Source organism: Nomascus leucogenys, chromosome 17, assembly GCF_006542625.1.
Source record: "Nomascus leucogenys isolate Asia chromosome 17, Asia_NLE_v1, whole genome shotgun sequence".
Taxonomy (NCBI): domain Eukaryota; kingdom Metazoa; phylum Chordata; class Mammalia; order Primates; family Hylobatidae; genus Nomascus; species Nomascus leucogenys.
In genome coordinates this window covers 77,503,232-77,524,331 of record NC_044397.1, presented here as the reverse complement: position 1 = coordinate 77,524,331, position 21,100 = coordinate 77,503,232, and the positions used below count along the sequence as shown (strand labels likewise).

Below are 21,100 nucleotides of genomic sequence, written 5' to 3'. Positions count from 1 at the left end.
TTGGAGCAGTCTGAGCCATGTGAGGTTTACAAAATTTATCAGGCCCAGAGAGACGTGAGCATAGGACTTTGATCACCGCCACCCTCCGTGCCCAGTGGCAATTGCTTAAAGGCATTTTTGTTCCTGACTAGCTGCCTCACTTATTATTGTCATATTCCTAGAATTTGGAATACAAAGAACAATGTACAGCCAATTAATAATTTATGTTAACGTAAACTCTTGGTAAACAACTTAGGAACTGCCTCTTCTTTTTTCCTTAAAAACCCACCTGGGGCCAGATGCAATGGCTCACACCTGTGATCCCAACACTTTGGGAGGCCAAGGCGGGCTGATCACTTAAGCCCAGGAGTTCAAGCCCAGCCTGGGCAACAAAGCAAAACCCTGTCTCTACAAAAACACAAAAATTGGCTGGGCACGGTGGTGCATGCCTGTGGTCCCAACTGCTTGGGAGGCAGCGGTGGGACGATCACTTGAGCCTGGGAGGTTGAGGGCAGTGAGCCATGATCCCACCACTGCATCCAGCCTGGGTGACAAAGAGAGACCCTGTCTCAAAAGAAATGAACAAACAAAATCACTTGTAACATCTGCTAATCGTATGTATTCAAGGCAACTTGAATTTATGCTTCCAGGTGGCCATTTTCCACCTTTTGGGCCTGAATAAACTCTATACCTAATCACAGTTTCTGAATCATTATTTTAATAAGGTTGACAGTTATTAGGCTATTTCATGTTGTGCAAACATCAGAGAGAGCACTTACAGACCTTCATGGTGTAGTGTATTTCTTCTAGGCTACAAACCTGTACAGCAACGTTAATGTGCTGAATACTGTAGGCAACTGTAACATAATGTAAGAATTTGTACATTTAATGATCTATACATACAAAAGGTACAGTAAAAATACTCTATTATAATCCTATGGGACTATCTTTATGTATGCAGTCCATGACCAAAACATCCTTATGAGGTGCATGACTACGGTTTTACTAAAGCTTGAAGAAAAGCCTCCAGGGTCACAATATTCTAAAACACTTCTTCACCTGGAACTGCAGGTGGCCATCTTGCACCTTGAAGGGAGACAGGAGCCTGATGGAGAAAAGCAGACTCAAGAGGCAAAGAGAAAATAAAAGAATCTGGCTACATCTATGTCACTAAATTCAGCTCTGCCAGAGGTCAGGCCACTCCCCAACTCTTCCAATACATGAAACAATAAATTCTCAGTTTTTGCTTTCAAAAAAAGAAAAGCACTTCTTCAAAACAACATCTGATTTTCTTCCCTGCAAATCTCTCACTGAAAGAACAGTTGACATTAGAAATCAACTAACCAGCATTTCTGCAATCTTGGTGGGGTGTTGGGGGATGGGCTTGTTTTCTTTGGCTCTCACTTCATCAGCTTGACTTGATATAGTAACATAGAGGGAGGAAATGGACACCCATCCTTAAAAATGTATGAGTCAACTCAAATATACCCCGAATTTTTTAAACTTTAAACCCTTCAGGGCACTACTGTGGCAAAAAGTTTCAAGGTTTCACATGTACTTTTCCATCTCATCCCAAGTCGTGTCTTGGCCTTATAGTAATAGAATGAAATTCATTTTTTCTTTTATCCAACATTTTAAAAAACTAAACATAGCTATGAAATAAGAATGTTGACATTCTAATATATCAGAACGTATTCATCCAAATTAGTATTACCTTTTAAAGTAGTGCTCTTAGGAAATCACACTTGTTCTGATGACATGGCCACTGTTCAAAACATTCTCTAAGCTGCCAACATAAATCATTTATCAACAAATGCTTTCATTTTCTATTGCCCTCAGGACCAAAGCTTTTTCACCCTTTACCTTTCTCACTTCATTCATCTGAATTTCACATTGTCCTACCTTCCACTGCTGTTGAAATCAATACTCAGAGGACCTCTTAGAGTCAAGATGCTTAAGAGAATGAGAGATGTGAGGAAGAGAGGCAAGAAGATTCTGTCCTCCAGGCTTCCTGCCTCAGTGTGAACCACACACAGAATTTTCCCCACTGTGTATTGGGGGAGGAGTGGCAACTGTACACAAGAAGCTGTCTTCGCTATTCACTAATCTGGGAGGAGCACCAACCCAGAGCCCACCTTCTTTCCTTCTTCACACCCAGTGACATATTGCAAGGAAGAAGAAAAAGGAAAACCCAGTAACTGAGTCTGTGTCCTGGAACCCTCAAATTTTTATGCAGGAATCTTGGAGACCTTGTCCTTCATGACTTTCATTTCAGACTACAAAGATAATACAATCTTTGTTGGGTGAGTAAAGATTATATGCAATCTTCCTGTAATTCCCTATCAGAAATGAAATGATCCTTAAGAGTTGCTTATTTTTTTCTTCCTCAAAAATTGCCTTAGCACTTAATTATAGTCAAATTACAATAGAAAGTTCCTTGCAGTATTAGTTGGTCTTGCCACCTAAGACATATCCAACACCTCGTCACCTCCAATTCAACCTGTTTTATTCCCCAACAGCATTAGGTAAACTACTAGACATTTGGTAGTTACTCAAGCTATCTCTGTTGACCTAAAGTAAAAGTCTTCAGCAAAGACTGAGGCTCCACTTTTTGAGGAAATTGCTCCTTTGTCCTCATTCTTAATCTGGATAAATCCTACTTATTCTTTTTCTGTCTGCCTAAATGTCTAGTCTTTAGAGAGAATTACCCTAACCACCCTCTCGCCTAATGTAACACATATTTTATTAAAAACTAATGTGACCTTTTACTTTTTCTTCAGACTTATCACAGTTTGGAATCACATATTTGTGTAATTTGATAATCTAACACTGCCTATTGGTCCCTAAAGGCAAGGACTGTGACTATCTTGTTCTGAGCTATATTCCCAGTGCCTGGCACACAGAAAGTTCTCGAGAAGCATCTGTTAAATAAGTGACTTAATGAAGGTCCTATCCCGTTTTGCTAAGGTAGTCTACAGTAGCCTTAACCCATAGTGATTAGAGCAATAAAAAGTAACTTTTCTTCACAAAAAAGGGGAATATCTGATACTACCAGTTGAATGGACAGCACGAGAAGAGGAACAGCTGTGTACAGCACAGGTGAAACTAAGGCATACAGAAACTAATTTATAGTTAACATTAACATACAGTGATTAATATGTGCCAAATGCTACTTTAAGCTCCATGCATAATTAACTCACTTAATCCCTATAACAACTCTATGAAAACAGTATGATTATCCTTCATACATGTGGAAACAAGCGTACAGAGACACTGAAAAACTTGCCCAAGATTGCACAGATACTAAGTGGTAAAGAAAGATTCAAAACCTACACATTTCGTAGATTCCCAATGTTTGCTGCATTAGTTTTCCACGGCTGCTGCAATAAGTTACCACAAGCACAGTCGCTTAAAACAACAGAAATTTACTCTCACAGCTCTGGAGGCCAGAAGTCTGAAATCAAGGTGTCAAGAGAGACACACTCCCCACAAAGGCTCAAAGGGAGGATCCATCTTTGCCTTTTCCAGCTTCTGATGGCTCCTGATATGCCTTGGCTGGCAGCAGCATAACTCTAATGTCTGCCTCCATCTTCATATGGCCTTCCCCTCTGTGTCTTCTTTTCTGTCTCTGGTAAGGACACTTGCCATTAGCTTTAGGGTCCACCCTAAATCCATGATGATCTCATCTTAACTTTAGATCGTCAAAGACCCTGTTTCCAAAAAGGTCACATTCACAGGTACTAGGAGTTAGAACTTGAATATATCTTTTTTAATAGCTTCACTGACATATAATTTGCACAAAATTCACCCATTTAAAGTGTACCAAAGGCCCTGTTATCATATTCACAGATATATGCAACCATGATGACAATTTTAGAATCTTTTCAAGAAGAAACCTGGCCAGGCATGGTGGCTCACGCCTGTAATCCCAGCACTTTGGGAGGCCGAGGTGGGCAGATCACGAGGTCAAGAGATCGAGACCATCCTGGCCAACATGGTGAAACCCCGTCTCTACTAAAAATACAAAAAATTGGCCGGGCGCGGTAGCTCACACCTATAATCTCAGCACTTTGGGAGGCCAAGGCGGGCGGATCACCTGAGGTTAGGAGTTCGAGACCAGTCTACCCAGTATTTTGAAACTCCATCTCTACTAAAAATACAAAAATTGGACAGGCGTGGTGACATGTGCCTGTAATCCCAGCTACTCAGGAGTCTGAGACAGGAGAATTGCTTGAACCCAGGAGGCGGAGGTTGCAGTGAGCCAAGATTGCGCCACTGCACTCCAGCCTGAGTGACAGAGCAAGACTCTATCTCAAAAAAAAAAAAAAAAAAAATTAGCTGGGCGTGGTAGCACGTGCCTGTAGTCACAGCTACTTGGGAAGCTGAGGCAGAAGAATCACTCAAACCCAGGAGGTGGAGGTTGCAGTAGGCCAAGATCGCACCACTGCACTCCAGCCTGGTGACAGAGTGAGACTCCATTTAAAAAAAAAAAAAAAAAACCAGAACTCTTATATGCATTAGCTATCATTCCTCTATGCCCAACTTTCCCACTTCCCCAGCGCTAAGCAACCACTAATCTACTTTGTGTCTCTATATAGACTTCCTTATTCTGGATTTTCAGGAAAAGTCTATAGTATTTGGTCTTTTGTGACTGGCTTCCTTCACTCAGCATGCTTTCAAGGTTTATCAATGCTGCAGCAAATATTAGTACTTCATTTCTTTTTATTACTGAATAATCATCATTGTATGGATATAACACATTTTGTTTGGACATTCTATCCACTGACAGATTTTTGAGTTGTTTCCACTTTTTCGTGATTATGAATAATGTTGCTAAATACACGTTTCCATGTGGATACAAATTTTTTATTTCTCTTGGGTATATAGCTAGGTGTGAAATTGCTGGGTCATGGCATAATTCTAATGTTTAATTGTTTGAGGAACTCCCAAACTCTTTCCCAAAGTGGCTGTACCATTTTACATTTCCACTAGCAGTGTATGAGGGCTCCAATTTTTCTACAACCTCACAAACACATTTTGTTATCTTTTTAATCTAGATTCTAGTGGGTGTGCCTCATGGTTTTGATTACTTTTTTTTTTTTTTGAGACAGAGTCTTACTCTGTTGCCCAGGCTGGAGTGCAGTGGTGGCAATCTCGGCTCACTGCAACCTCCACCTCCTGGGTTCAAGCAATTCTCCCACCTCAGCCTCCTGAGTAGCTGGTATTACAGGTGTGCACCACCATGCTCAGCTAATTTTTTTGCATTTTTAGTAAAGACAGGGTTTCACCATGTTGGCCAGGCTGGTCTTGAACTCCTGATCTCAAGGGATCTACCTGCCCCAGCCTCCCAAACTATTGTGATTACAGGCATGAGCCACCTCACCCGGCTGTTCTGATTATGTTTCTACGATGCCTAATGATGTTGAGCAACTTTTCACATGTTTACTGGCCATTCATATCTCTTCCTGGGAGAAATGTCTATTAAAATCCTTTGCCCATTTAATTGCGTTACTTGTCTTATGTTGGCATTGTAAGCCTTCTTCATACATTCTAGATACAAATTCCTTCTCAGATATATGATTTGCAAATATTTTATCCCATTCTGTGAATTGTTTTTCACTTTACTGATGGTGTTCTCTGGAGCACAAGTTTTTAATGTTGATAAAGTCCAATTTACCTATTTGTCATTTTGTTGCTCATGCTCTTGGTGTCATATCTAAGAATCCTTTGCCAAATCCAAAGTCATAAAGATTTACCTCTGTGTTTTCTCCTAACAATTTTATAGGACATCTTTGGGGGTTGGGGAGGTAGGCCACTATTCAACCCACTAAACAGCCCAAACAATAGATAATTATTATTAAATTGTAACTCCATGGGTACAGAACCACACAAGAGAAGGCAAGGGAGACAAATGATCAGTGGCTTGACTGATCTAGGCACTTTATTTTCCAGCAATCTAGTTTATAAATAGGTTAACAGGTAGCTACATTTCAGAATCATCAACAGAGATGTCACATACACACACTCAAAAATGTCTTTCACATTAATTTCAAAAAGAACCAAAACTCCGAAGTCAAAGACCTTTGTTTAGACACTGGCTCTTGCTATTCATTCACTGCACAGTGGTAACCCCTCCTATGAGAGGTATACATTCCAAGACTCCCAGTGGATGCCTGAAACCAGAGACAGTACCAAATCCTATAACATAGTCTATATGTTTATATAACATAGTCTATATGTTTATATAGACTATGTTTTCCGTTGTTTTTTTTTTTTTTTTTTTTTTTTTTCTTTTTAAGGCAAGGTCTCACTCCATCACCCAGGCTGGAGTACACAGCTCACTGCAGCCTCAACCTCCTAGGCTCAAGTAATCCTCCCACCTCAGCCTCCCAAGTAGCTGGGACTACAGGCACACACAACCATGCCCAGCTTTTTTTTCTTTTTTTTTGAGACAGAGTCTCCCTCTGTCATCCAGGCTGGACTGCAGTGGTGCAATCTCGGCTCATTGCAACCTCCGCCTCCCGGGCTCAAGTGATTCTCATGTCTCAGCCTCCCAAGTAGCTGAAACCACAGACACATGCCATCATGCCTGGCTAATTTTTGTATTTTTAGTAGAGCCGGGGTTTCGCCACGTCGGCCAGGCTGGTCTTGAACTCCTGGCCTCAAGTGATCCGCCTGCCTTGACCTCCCAAAATGCTGGGATTATAGGCACAAGACACAGTGCCCAGCCAGTTTTTCTTTATATATACACTCCTATGATAAAGTTTAATTTACAAATTAGTCACAGTAAGAAATTAACAACAACAATAAAATAGAACAATTATAACAATATGCAAGCATCACTACTCTTGAGCTTTGGACCATTATGAAATAAAATAAGGGTTACCTGAAAATAAGCACTGCAATATCATAACAGCCGATCACTGAGGCGGCTAGTAAGTGACTAATGGGCCAGGGAGTGTCTACAGCATGGAGATGCTGGACAAAGGGATGATTCACATCCAGGTTGGGACAGAGCAGGACAGCACAAGATTTCATCATGCTACTCAGAACGGCATGTAATTTAAAACTTATAAATGTTTATTTCTTGAATTGTGTACTTAACATTTTCAGACCACATTTGACCATAGGTAACTGAAATTGTAGAAAGTGAAACTGCAGATAATAAGAACCACTATATAACGTTAGGGATATTATTTAGCTTCTCCAAACATCGGTTTCTTGATAACACTTCTGTTGCAAAGATAAAATGAGATAATATATACAAAATATTTAGCAAAAGACCTGACACATAGTAGGTGCTCACTAAATACTGTATTAGATTCTTTTCTCTCACTTTCAAAATATAAATATCTCCTTCATGCAGGGATAAGCTTTATTCTTAAGGCAGCCTTCCTTCATACCTACCTAAAATTAGCAACACTACAGAAATAAGAAACTTGTTGGGAAACAGAGGTAAGCCTGGTAACTTCAGAGTATGAGGTAATTCAGGCAGAGCATCAGAAAGCTCTAGAATTCTGGGAAAAAGCAGGAGAGATTCACAAAGCAGTGACGATCATTACAGTTGTTCCACATACAAACTGGAAGTGCTACAGGCATAGAAGGAAGAGTACCTGTGTCAGTAACAACGTAAAAGGTCACAAGCTTCTGCTTTGCCAGTCTAGGGTAACAGTCCCCATTCGATTCCTACCCCACTCTTTGGTTAAATTCTGTATTTAATTGAAGATATTTCCTCTGTTTAGAGATCAAGTACCCTTGTTACTCTTACTAACAGATAAACCACTGTAAAATGGCAATACCAAATAGATGTGTTAACCCAAAAAGTAATAACCATCTCCTCAAAATAACTACTAACTGGTTCATCTCAGACTGAATATCAATTTGAAATGCTCACCATCTCTGAAGATGGTAAAAGGCCACCTTTCCCAGATTCTCTACTATACAACTGATCAAATCTCTCCAACAAGACTACCAAGTCCCTACATGAATTAAGCCTATAAGCCTGCTGTACTGGGAGCATAGTATCCGTATTCAGAGACTGAACACGCAGAAGCAGCCACAACACTACCCTGAAAAGTTCCAAAGCCACACTTCCATCCTCACACTATACTGCTGCAATTTCCATATGGCACAAAAACCACGGAAAGGGAAAAGATTCAGATATATAGTTCTGAAAATGGCCTCTAAGTTACCTAAAGCCGTTCTGTAACTAGGTATAGCATTTTTCAGTATTTACTTTCAAGTCTATTATCTAGAAGTTGGCTGTTTAATTTTTTTCTCTCACCTTTTTCTCAGGAATTTTTTAGTATTCTCTGTTCTGGGATCACACACTATCCTCAGTTACCACTCTACAACTTGACCAAGAAGAACTTCCCTCATATCTAGAAAAAACAAACTCTATATTCAGATACTGATACATGGTCTCCTGTAGTTTGAGTTATTGATAAAGTGTAACAAATCCAGACAACTCAAGACTTAACCAGCAGATGCTATCATCCAACATGATAAACTCTAGTGCCAAAATTCTTTAAACGTGAATGATAGCCTAAAAACAAAACACTAGAGATCCACTATAACTCAACTCTTCATTATAGGACATAGTGTTTTTAGGCTGTCTCCTGGTTTATGGCCAATCACTAATAATTATTCACAAAGTGCTGCCATATGATGTTTTCAAAGTATGTTCACATACATTCTCTCATTTGAGCTTCACAACCTAATGGCATAGGTTGTCATCGTTCACATTTTAAGAATGAGGAAATCAGCAGAAGTGATGTAACTTGCCCCCAGTAAGAAAGCATGTATCAGCCGGGCGCGGTGGCTCACGCCGGTAATCTCAGCACTTTGGGAGGCCGAGGCGGGCGGATAATGAGGTCAGGAGATCGAGACCATCCTGACTAACACAGTGAAACCCCGTCTCTACTAAAAATACAAAAAAAAATTAGCCGGGCGTGGTTGCAGGCGCCTGTAGTCCCAGCTACTCGGGAGGCTGAGGCAGGAGAATGGCCTGAACCCAGGAGGCGGAGCTTGCAGTGAGCCAAGATCGCGCCACTGCACTCCAGCCTGGGTGACAGTGCGAGACTCCGTCTCAAAAAAAAAAAAAAAAAGAAACCATGTATCTGAGCTGGAACTCAAACTAAGCTTTGTATCTCTAAGCCTACTCTTGTTTTAAAGACAATTGTGCTTTTAATAACACAGAAGGTTATTTCCACCAAACTAACTACTTTAACGGCACAATCAGTAAAGTTACTATCTCAGAAAACTGATACCGAACTAAAACAAGGCCCTCTGAACAAACGTGCAGAATGTTCCAAGTCACCTGCCAAAGAATAGATACCCCTGAATGTCTGATGAGAACTCCCTTTTACTGCAAATCTGGATGTTGGATGAATGTTTACATACATATAAAATTAACACTGAATTAGGTTTACAACTCCATTGGGTATACTTCTAAGAAGCTGTCACTTATTTGAATGTATATTCATTTTTAATCCTCAAAATCTAAAACAAATCTAAAGAAAAGGTCTTACCTGTTCACCTGCATCTTGAAACTCTTTGCAGGCATCAGGGAACACATCATAAATAATAAGTGGATAGCCATGTTTCATGAGATTTTTTGCCATTGGATTCCCCATGTTACCCAGTCCAATGAATCCAACTGGAGTCTTTGAAGCCACTGACCTAGAACACACTGATTTCAATACATTATTTTCAATAGGGGCAAATAACATTTTTTATTGTAAACATTCATTTAATATTAGCAAGTCAATTGTTAGATTTTTTTTTAATAAAAGAAACTTCTAAGAACCAGGTGCAGTGGTACACACCTATAATCCCAGCTACTTGGGAGGCTGAGGCAGGAGGACTGCTCGAGCCCAGGAGTTTTAACAGCCTAGGCAACACAGTGAGATCCCATCTCAAAAATAAACAAAATAATAATACAGTTATTAAAAAAAAAACCCACTAACTTTTAAAAGGCAAATTTTAAACTAATGGACCTAACCACATTTAAAGTTATCAATAATGTGCAGGCAGACTAACTTCTAATTATTTAGTTTTCTGGGGCATATTCACAAAATTTTAAGCATTTTTCCTGTTTTGTACCTGTATAACATTCTTTTACCATTTTTAATAAACTAATGTTATCATTTATAAAACACCTAACATGTAATTTACTTATAATGTGAAGTATTCCATATTATCTCCCTTAATAATGTGTATAAAAGACAGAAAGTATTCAATAAGACCTATGTCTTGGAACAGCTCCAAGAATGGAAAAGCTTTTTACCTTCCCACTCCCACAGTTACAGAAATCATCCCCTCCAATGATACAAACAAACAAACAAAAAAAACTCAAAAAGATGTTAAACCCAGGAGAATGTAATCACCAGTTTACAACGGTGGTCCTGGGGGAGAAAGGGGAGATACCTCCATAGGCTTTAAATGGCAAGTGTAACAGTATCAGGGCCTTGGTCTAACAACTCTGAACTTTCAGAAAAGAGACACTTCCTTATTTTATCTTTATTTATTTATTTATTTATTTTTTGAGACGGAGTCTCGCTCTTTCACCCAGGCTGGAGGGCAGTGATGCAATCTCGGCTCACTGAAGCCTCTGCCTATTGGGTTCAAGCAATTCTTATGCCTTAGCCTCCGAAGTAGCTGGGATCACAGGCACGCACCACCACGCCTGGCTAATTTTTGTCCTTTTAATAGACACAGGATTTCACCATGTTGACCAGGCTGCCATTAAAAAAAAAAAAAAAAAAAAAAAAAAAAGCCTTAAAAACTATACAGGTTTTATTTATTCTTTTCTTTTTCATATAAGACTTTTTGAAATTACTCCGTGGGCATATGAATCAAAGTAATGCGTTACAGAGTGGGGAGGCTTTACATTACTATGGAAATAACGTTAGATGCAATTTTTCACTTTCTAGATTTAGAACTCCACTCAATAAATATTCATTGCATGAAGTACTATGACAGAGCTCAGAGATAGACACAAGCAATGTATGGTCCCTGTCCTTTAAAAGCTCACAGTCTAGTGAGGGAAGAGAGAGAAGTAACTCTCCTTGCTCTTTCATTTCCTAGCATTCTTTTTCTTTTTTCTTTCAAGAACTCCAGCTTTAAAATTTGTAGTGTAACAACTAATCACAGTCCCTCTTTTAAGTTTCAGGTCCCCTCAACTGAACTTAATCTGCTCTTCCCTGAACTGAATCTGAATGGAATGAGATTTGTTAAAAGCAAATTATTTGAAGCCCTAATGCTTAAGAACTAGAGGTCTTCTTGGGTTAGAAGCATATTTAATTCCTTTAACTTAATGATTGACTCTAACACTTTCATTAAATGTGGGTGTCATTTCTGTGCAACATCATTTAACAGGCGCTAAGTTTAATACACTGGTATAATCTTTCTCGCCCGCAAGGAATTCTATGACAGAAAAGTGACACCAAATTGAAATTTTATTTTGATATCAAACAGAATGAGTACACTTCATCAGAGAACTCTAACTAATGCTCATAAACAAACTAGCAATAATAGCCAGAAAGAAAATGTGGCATTACTGTGTTAAGGTTGAAAAGGTATAATTTAGCAATCTAAAAACATTAGAAACTAGGAAGATTATAATTTAAAGACAGTTAATTTAACAGGCAATTCACTCTAGGTCAAACAATTCATAAGTATGGTCAGGTAGAACCACAATTCATTCACAAATTCAACAAATATTATGCAACTATCACATGTACCAAAAGAGATGCCAAGGAAGGTAAGAGACACAGTCCTTGCCTTTAACAAGCTTAAAACCAAGAAGAAATAAACCATGTACATGAACAATAACACAAGACAGTTAAGGATAAAAACACAATGCTGATGAAAAATGAGAATTCATGATGTAGGAACTTGAGGAATGTGGCATCTGACCTGGATATTACACAAGGGGTAGGATTTCAAATGGATAGGAGGGTAAGGAGGAGGGGAACTCCATATAGAAAAAGGAACATGAATATATACAAGGAACTAGGAGAGCCATGAAGAAATGACAGTAATAGTTAATATTTACTGCAATTTTACTACACGCCAGACACTGTACTAAGCACTTTATAAACAGACCTATTACCACCATAAGATATATATGAAGCCCATCTTACAGCTGAGAACCCTGATGCTGAGTTGAAGTAAAATACCCAATACTTTACTAAGTTGTAATACCAAGATTCAAATCCAGACATTCTAATTCTAGAGTCTCCACTTGTAAACACTGTATACTGCCCTCTATTCTTCCTAAAGAATGCACAAAGAAACAAAACAGCAAGAGATTAAGATTAAAAAAAAATGCAACCATAATGTGGAAGGATGGAAGGATGCTAAACAACTTGTATTTTGTAAGCAAGAGGTAGTTATTGAAACGGTGGGCAAGAGAAACGACAGATGAGACTTACACTTTAGGAACAGAAATGAGGCAGCAGTGTACAATGAATGAACTTGGAAGAAAAGAGCCTAGAGGCAAGAAGACCAATATAAAAGTGACAGTAATCCTCTAGATGCCTTAGTTCGAGCTACTATAACAAATATACCATAATGGCTTAAATAACGAACACTTATTTCTCATAGTTCTGGAGGCCAGGAAGTCCAACATGAAGGTGGCAACAGATCCAGTGTCTGGTAGGTCCACTTCCTTGTTTGCTGATGGCCATTTTCTCACTGTATCCTCACATGGTAGAGAGCAGAAAGAGAAGCAGCTCTCATGTCTCTCTGTATAAGGGCACTAATCCTATTCACAAGAGCTCTACCCGCATGATCTAATTGCCTCCCAAAGGGCCTAGCTCCTAATATCATTATATTGAGGGTTAGGAATTTTGGCCAGGCGAAGTGGCTCACACCTGTAATCCCAGCACTTTGGGAGGCCAAAGTGGGTGGATCACCTGAGGTCAGGAGTTTGAGACCAACCTGGCCAACATGGTGAAACCTAGTCTTTACTAAAACTACAAAAATTATCCAGGCATGGTGGCATGCGCTTGTAATCCTAGTTACTCAGGAGGGTGAGGCAGGAGGATTGCTTGAACACAGTGGGTGGAAGATGCAGCGAGCCAAGATCGCACCACTGCACTCCAGCCTGGGTGACAGAGCGAGACTCTGGTGTCTCAAAAAAGAAAAAGGAATTCAACATATAAATTTTGTGGGGACATAAAATTTCAGACCATAACAAAGTCAAAGTTAATAAAGTGTGGTAGCCACAGGAAAAGACAGGTATAACAACTATTTCAAAGACAGAAGTAAAAGGATTTAACAATGGATTGGATTATAGGCTAAAATAAGGGTGAGGTCCAAAATGACAGCAGGAGAATAGTGTTACCAATACCTAAGTGAAGAAATCAAGGAGAGCTTGCTCAGTTTTACCCAGGGTAACTATGAACTGTGAATGAGCTGAAAAGATGTCCAACAGACTATTAGAAATACCATGACCAAGGTTTCAATGATAGGACGAGAAAAAAGAGATATACCTGGTAGCCATTTGTCTCAAAAGTTAAAAGGTGAAATTTGTAAAAGTTAATAAAATCACCAGATGAGTATGAAGAGGCTGAAGGCCAAAAGCTGAACCTCTCTGAAGCCCAAAGGAATGTATATATTCAAAAGTCAAAAAGTCAAAACCAACCCTAAGCTGAAACGGATGTTAGAATTAGAAAACAAGGACATTAAAAATTATAACTGTAGTCCATACATTCCAAAGGTAGAAATATGAAAGATATTTTTAACAATCCAAATTAAATTTCTTGAGATGAAATTTACTAATAAAATATGTGAGATGAAAATTATACCAGAAGATTAACTGAAGAGTAGATACCAAAGGAAAGATTAATAACCTTGAAGATACAGCAATAGAAACTATTCAAAACACAGAGAAAAAAAAATTTTTTAAATAAAGAGAGCATCAATAAGCTGTGAGACAGCTTCAACAACCCAAACACATATGTAACTAGAGTCCTCAAATGAGAGGAGAGAAGTGGGGCAGAAAATATGTGAAGAACAAATGGCCAAAAATGTTCCAAAGTTGATGAAAACTACAAACCCCATGCATCCAAGGAACTGTATGAACCCCAATACAAGAAACATGAAGAAAACCATACTAAGACGCATCACAATCAAACGCACAAGAGCAGCCACAGGAAAAAGGACACACTATGTAGAAAGGGAAAAAGATAAGGATAAAGGCAGATTTCTCATCAGAAACAATGCAAGTGAGAAGACAGTGGTGCAACATTTTTTAAATACCGGAAGAAAAAAACAACTGTCAGGCTAGAAATCTATAACCAGGAAAAATATACAAATATTTGTATATTCCAGAGATATGAATAAATCTCAGGGGTATGGTGATGGATATGTTTACTATTTTTTTTTTTTTTTTTTGGACAGGGTCTCACTCTGTCACCCAGGCTAGAGTGCAGTGGCATGATCATAGCTCACTATAGCCTCAACTTCCCAAGCTCAGATGATCCCACTTCAGCTTCCCAAGTAGCTGGGACTACAGGCATATGCCACCAGGCCTGGCTAATTTTTGCATTTTTGTAGAGATGAGGTTTCATCATGTTGGCCAGACCAGTCTTGAACTCCTGAGCTCAAGCAATCAGTGGGCCTCACCCTCCTAAAGTTCTAGGAGTGTAGGCTTGAGCCACTGCACCCAGCCACACTCTCTTGACTGTGAAGATAGCTTCACTGGCTTATATACATCAAAACTAATCAAATTGTATACTTTATGTATAATTTATCGTATGTCACTATATTGCTAATAAAGCTGTTTTTAAAAAGTCAGTATCATACTTATAGAAACAAGAGAAGACAGTTCTCAATACTAAAGTGATAGATCAAACGTAAAGTGTGAAGTCTGAATGGATCCTGACTTAAAAAAAAAAAAAAAGCTAGCCTTTAAGAAAATAATGAAATTTTGAATGTAAATTGTACAGTAGATGATACCATGGAATCACTGCTAATTGGCTTAGGTAGGATAATGGTAGTTTGGTTACATAGGAGAATATCCTCATTCTTAGATTCATGCTGAAGCATTAGGGTTAAAGTGTCATGTCAGCAATTTACTTTCAAATGATTTAAGTGGGATAGGTATATATGTGGAAGAAAAAAAGTCAGTGTGGCAAAATAATTAACAACTGTTGTTTCTAAGGAAAGAGTATATGGATGTCGGTTACATTATTCTTTCAATACTTTCTGCTTCATACTTTTCATAATAAAACAAGAGGAAAAAGTTTAGCATATCTATATGGAAAAAATATCACAAACAGATAAAATACAAATAATAAGAAAAACACTCCAACACATGACAAAAATAGGGCTACTTTGTTTTATATGCAAAATAACTTTACAATCTGGAAGAAAAACAAGAATAATTTTTTAAAGTAGGCAAAAATCACAAAATGACAACAGAAAATATGTAAATTACCCCCCAAAAAAACCTCTAAAAATATACCCAACTTGTCATAATTAGAGAAATGCAAAACAAAATGATGTGATACCATTTTTCACCTGTTGGATAAGTTTTTTCTTTGATAAAAACTACTCGGTAAGAAATAACTGATGAAAACATAAGCTCTCATATACTGTCAAATTGTATATTAGGTCGACCTTTTGGATGGTAATTTGGCAAAAAAACTACATTTGAACTTTTATTTAAAATTTAAATTTAAAACATGCATACTCTTTGACCTAGCAATTCCATTTCTAAGAATATATACTACACATGAGGGGCCAGCCAACTTTGTCTTAAAGAGTCAGGCAGTAAATTATTTTCAGCTTTGTGAGCCACAAGGCTTCTGTTACAACTATTTCATTCATCTACTCTAGTTTGAAAGCAGCCATAGACAACATACAAACAAATGGGTATGGCTGTGTTCCAATAAAATTTTATTTACAAAAAAGGTGCCCAACTATGGGCCATAGCAATCCCTACTATGTATTAAACTCTGAACAACACAAAGATATAGTTTATTACAGCACTGCCTGTAACAGCCAAAAAAACTGCAAATAACTATGTATTAATAAGGCACTTCATAACTAATTATATATTAATAGGGCACTTAATTCATAACTAAATATACATTGTAGGGCACTTGATAATTCACAGTAAATCAACACAATGAAATGTGCAAATGTTTAAAAAAAGGTGACATATTTATCTAAAATTATAGGAAAAAATCTCCAGGATAAGTTATTAAGTGGAAAAAAAAAACCAAAACACAAAATGCTGAACATTACCTATAGGATATGGCATAAGAGAAGAAAAAAGGATACATATGCATTAATTTTTCTGATTTTCTGTATGGATACACACAAAACAGCACTTACACCTGGAGAGTTGGACTACTGGGTCGGAGTTGAAGAAAATATTACTTTTTATTTTATAAACTTTCCCATTTTTTACCATGAGCATGTAACTTTTGTAACTACTTTTATAATAAAATGAAATAAATGAAGTGGCACAGTGAAATTTAATATATGCTATGTGAATGAATAATAAACTAGGTATGAATGAAAAATAAACTAAGTTTCATCAAATGGGCATATGGGAATAAAAGCCAGTTCTAAAGCAATTACAAAGTAATGCTGCTGATAAAAGTGGATTGTGTAAAGGTAAACAGTGTTGCAGCAACCATTACACATTGCAGGTTGACTCTCCAATATTCTTTCCCCTAGATCCGAGGTCAAGTTCCAAACTGCCTAAACTAATACATGGTAATGGCATCCTTCTGCCAAATGGCTGGTTCAGGAGCTGCCAGCCCTAAGTTAAAGTTCTGGAAATGCTGTGGAAAATCTGAAAATGTAATGGGGAATAAACAAGAGATTAATGAAAGCATTGTATCTAATCAGCAAACTTCTGTGACTCTCAATATCACCAAGCTAAGTGACAGCTGGAGAAAGGCACAAACAGACCACAACAATGGATTTATCTAGAAATACAACAAGAGGCTGAAAAAAATGGTATTAGGCATCAGTGAAATTCCTAATTATAAATAAGTTTGAGATTGGGTACAGACAAACCTAGAGAGAGACCTTATGAAATGAGGAAACAAGAAAGCATGTCTACGTACTTGGAGGAAAAGGGAGGCAGTCAAAGGAGCAGGTGATGAGCATTATGTAACAGTATGTTTGTTAGAACCAGAATCACAGAGGGGGTTAAATCAACCAGAGACTAGTTCTGCTGGTGAAATCTCGGCAAGAGAATCACTCCTACTACTAAGATCCTAGAAAAACTGGAGTACTGATGTTTGTTACTGAAGCTGAAGAAGTTAATAACAATGAGGCCATGTTGGATGGGCCAACATGAATGTGAATGAAGATAAAGTTTTCAAAGGACTCAGCTCTCTTTACTTCATCTTTGTCTGTGGCAAAGTTAAAGAAAGGGCAGTAAAATTAGATGACCTGATGTCAAAAGAGAAGTTATTTATTGATGGTGATAATGTTTAAAATTTTCTGAGTTGGGAAGGCCTAGGTTCCTATCCTGATAAGTTCACTTCTTAGATGTATACCATTGAGGTTACAAGTTACTTAACTTCTCTAGACATCATTTGATCAATAAAAGTACCTACTTCAGAAGATTATTGTAAAGATTACTTGAGATGATGCATATAAAGCGATAAATGGTGCCTGGCACATGATAATAAGTATTAGTTACTCTTACCAAAAATGGTCAAGTAGTAGCAGTACAGGTCAAGTCCTATGCCAACTGCCCCTTTTTGCCTAGTGGGTTAGAAGTAAGAGCCAAAGAGATAGAAAAAGGTATAGATGACTGTAGGAGAAGCCCTGTATCTGAGGAAAGAAAGCTTTTAGTTAAGGTGAAACACCTGAATAAGCGCTTGGCAAATATAAAATAATTTGCACCTGAAGGGGCAGAAATCCACTGAGTATAATAGAATGATTATTGCCCTAAAAACTCTCAAACCTAAATAATGCATCTCTCTTTAAATTACTTCTGACAGTAGTGCGTGGAAAAAGTAGAGTTAAAACATAAATAAAACCAAGCTGGGAGAAAATCAATCAACAAAATACAAAGGTGATACTGGTTGACTGGTTAAGAAACTAGCATTAGTGTCTATTACTGAGGACCAATGAAAAGAAACTAGCCAGAAAACTTGGCAAAGTTTGTTTCTAAATTTATAGATGCAAATTTACCGATTATGACCTCTTTCTCCAATGTAACAAGGGGAGTTATCCGTATCTTGATAACCTTAAGTGCTACCAAAAAGCAGGTTTCACTGTGTCAAAATGAAAAAATTGGTAACAAGTTAATTATTTTACATTTCTGAGGCTTCTTTTCTATTCAAAGTAATGCATTTTCATTGTAGAAAACTAGAATGAAAAAGTATACAGTCGGAAGGGGAAGCATCTCATTACACAAAAATAAAAACAACATTTTGCATGGACTTTCAGTCTTTTGACTGCATTTTTCATTACATCATAAGGTTATATTTTCTATACAATGTATGTCTATTTTATCACATAATACTATGTTTTTATATCTATTTTATCACATAATACTACATCATAAGCACTCTATCTGCTTTACTATTAAGAGTTACTAAACTAAGGGTGATGACTTTCTCTATAAAGGCTTTTATGGTTTCAGTCAACTTATTTTAGTAATAAATACGCTCCTTATGTAGTTTCACAAGTTTAGGGTCAACTTTTAGACGCAGGACCACGAGCAGCTTTTCAGAAGTTCATGTGCAGCCCTAGAAGCTAATGTAAAGGGAAAAACTGCCATTACATATCTGATTTATCCAATGAGTTATGCTACTTTTCAAGTAAATTTCATATATACAAAAAGGACCAATAATACTAAAAATTGTATTCCTGTTTCTATACATGATGCTAATTTTTCCATTCTACCTTTGGTCAGGTGGTCACTTCAAGATGATCTGATGTGATTTATTTTTCCATGTACAAGCTGGAGAGTCACAACGTGACATTTTGTAGAGGGCCTACATCTGTAGATTTTTTTCTCTGTACAAATAAGTCTGAAACTAAACTTAATTACCTTGTAAAATAACATACACAATTTTATCAAACAGGTGATGAAATAGTAATATATGTACAATTTAATATTTCTCATTCTTCTATTTCCTTTTCAATGCTTTAAGTATTTTAAAATTAGGCTTAGGCACAGTAGCTTATAACTGTAATCCCAGTACTTTGGGAGGCTGAGGCAGGAGGATCAGTTGACCCCCAGGGTTCAAGACCAGCCTGGGCAACATGGTGAGACCCCATCTCTACAAAAAAAAAAAAAAAAAGCCAGGCGTGGTGGTGTGCACCTGTGGTCCCAGCTACTTGGGAGGCTGAGGCAGGAGGATTGCTTGAGCCCACGAGGTTGAGGCTGCAATGAGCCATGATTGCTCCACTGCACTCCAGCCTGGGCAAGAGAGAGAGAGAGACCCCATCTCAAATAAATAAATAAACAAACATACATTTAAAAATTAAGATGTGGCAGTCTGGGCACAGTGACTAATGCCTGCAAGCCCAACACTTTGGGAGGTCAAGGCAAGAGGATGGCTTCAGGCCAGTAGTTCTAGACCAGCGTAGCAGGCAACTAGCCTTGTCTCAAAAAAAATTTTTTTTAATTAGCTGGGGATCGTGGTGCTCCCTGCAATCCTAACTACTTGGGAAGCTGAGGTGGAAGATCACTTGAGTACAGGAGTTCAAGGTTGCAGTGAGCTAAGTAGGTGCCACTGTACTCCTGCCTGGACAACACGGGGAGACCTGTCTCTAAAACGTATTTATAAAAAAGTTAAAAAGATGTGCTAACCGGCAACTTTTAGGTTTCATTTTTTTAAACAGTAAATTATATAGCTGCTTATAATATTATCATTCATATGATATAAACATCTTAAACATACTACAAATATCCAACAGAATTCAGAACATCACACATTACTATTTGAACCTGGTTCTTTTTCTTAATGTCATTTGACTCCAAACTTGCAGGTAGATTTTTTCCCACTCTTTAAGAATCTAATGTCAGAAAAGTTAACACTTTTGCAGTAAACTAAAATTAACAGAAATTTAAATGTTTAAAACAATTCCAGAGAAAGGCCGGGCGTGGTGGCTCACGCCTGTAATCCCAGCACTTTGGGAGGCCAAGGCGGGCGGATCATGAGGTCAGGTGATAGAGACCACCCTGGCTAATATGGTGAAACCCCGTTTCTACTAAAAAATACCAAAAAATTAGCCGGGCGTGGTGGCAGGCGCCTGTAGTCCCAGCTATTCCGGAGGCTGAGGCGGGAGAATGGCATGAACCCAGGAGGCGGAGCTTGCAGTGAGCCGAGATCGCGCCACTGCACTCTAGCCTGGGCGACAGAGCGAGACTCCGTGGCAAAAAAGAAAAAAATGCCAGAGGAAAAAAAATTGCTGAAGTGATTTAACCACTTCATCACAAAAGAACTATTTAAAATTTATCAGAAATCTATATTCTTACATTATCTTTGGGCCAAAGAACCCAAAGTACAAGGTAGGCCCTCCCAGTTTACAGAGGCACGCATTACAGTCTTAGGCCTCAGGCTCTTTCACCATGAATTGGTAACTTTCATAACTCTAAAAGGTACATCAAGGGGTCATTAAAATACCATTAGAACACCTTGTAAAACCACTAAACAGCAAATGTCTTCCTTGGCTAATGAGAACTGAAAGAATTGTGAATTCATGTGAAAACTGGTGCTACTGTGGAAAAGTGTCTATTTTTTTAGGGTTATCTCAAAAGTTGGAAGCATTTTTGTAGCTCAATATATGAAGCTCAAACACTGGTTACACTCAAGTTTGGCATATTCTGAGTTTTTATCTTGTTACTGTGGTTCTGTATCAGACATCTGTTCTCTTGCATCTCACCGAGCCTCTGTTCTTCTCCAACCAGAAAGGAAATTCAGAGGTTTCACTGAGGGGGAGAATGGGAAGCTGTTAAGAATTGTAAGAGAAAGTTCTTACAATTCCCGGCCAGCCAGGGTGGCTCATGACTATAATCCCAACGCTTTGGGAGGATCACTTAGAGCGCAGGAGTTCAAGACCAGCCTGGGCAACATGTCGAAACTCCGTCCCTACTAAAAATACAAAAATTGGACGGCACGGTGGC

General features: G+C 38.2%; 1 protein-coding gene across 2 annotated transcripts in view; it reads right to left on the bottom strand.

Annotated features, from left to right (window-relative positions):
• HIBADH (3-hydroxyisobutyrate dehydrogenase) overlaps positions 1-21,100 on the bottom strand; it is a 221,236-nt gene that overhangs the window by 119,455 nt on the left and 80,681 nt on the right. For both annotated transcript variants that reach the window (XM_030795573.1, XM_003270460.1), the window contains exon 2: positions 9,510-9,670. In XM_030795573.1, coding sequence (XP_030651433.1) covers positions 9,510-9,670 — 161 coding nt within the window. The remainder of the gene's footprint in view (positions 1-9,509; positions 9,671-21,100) is intronic.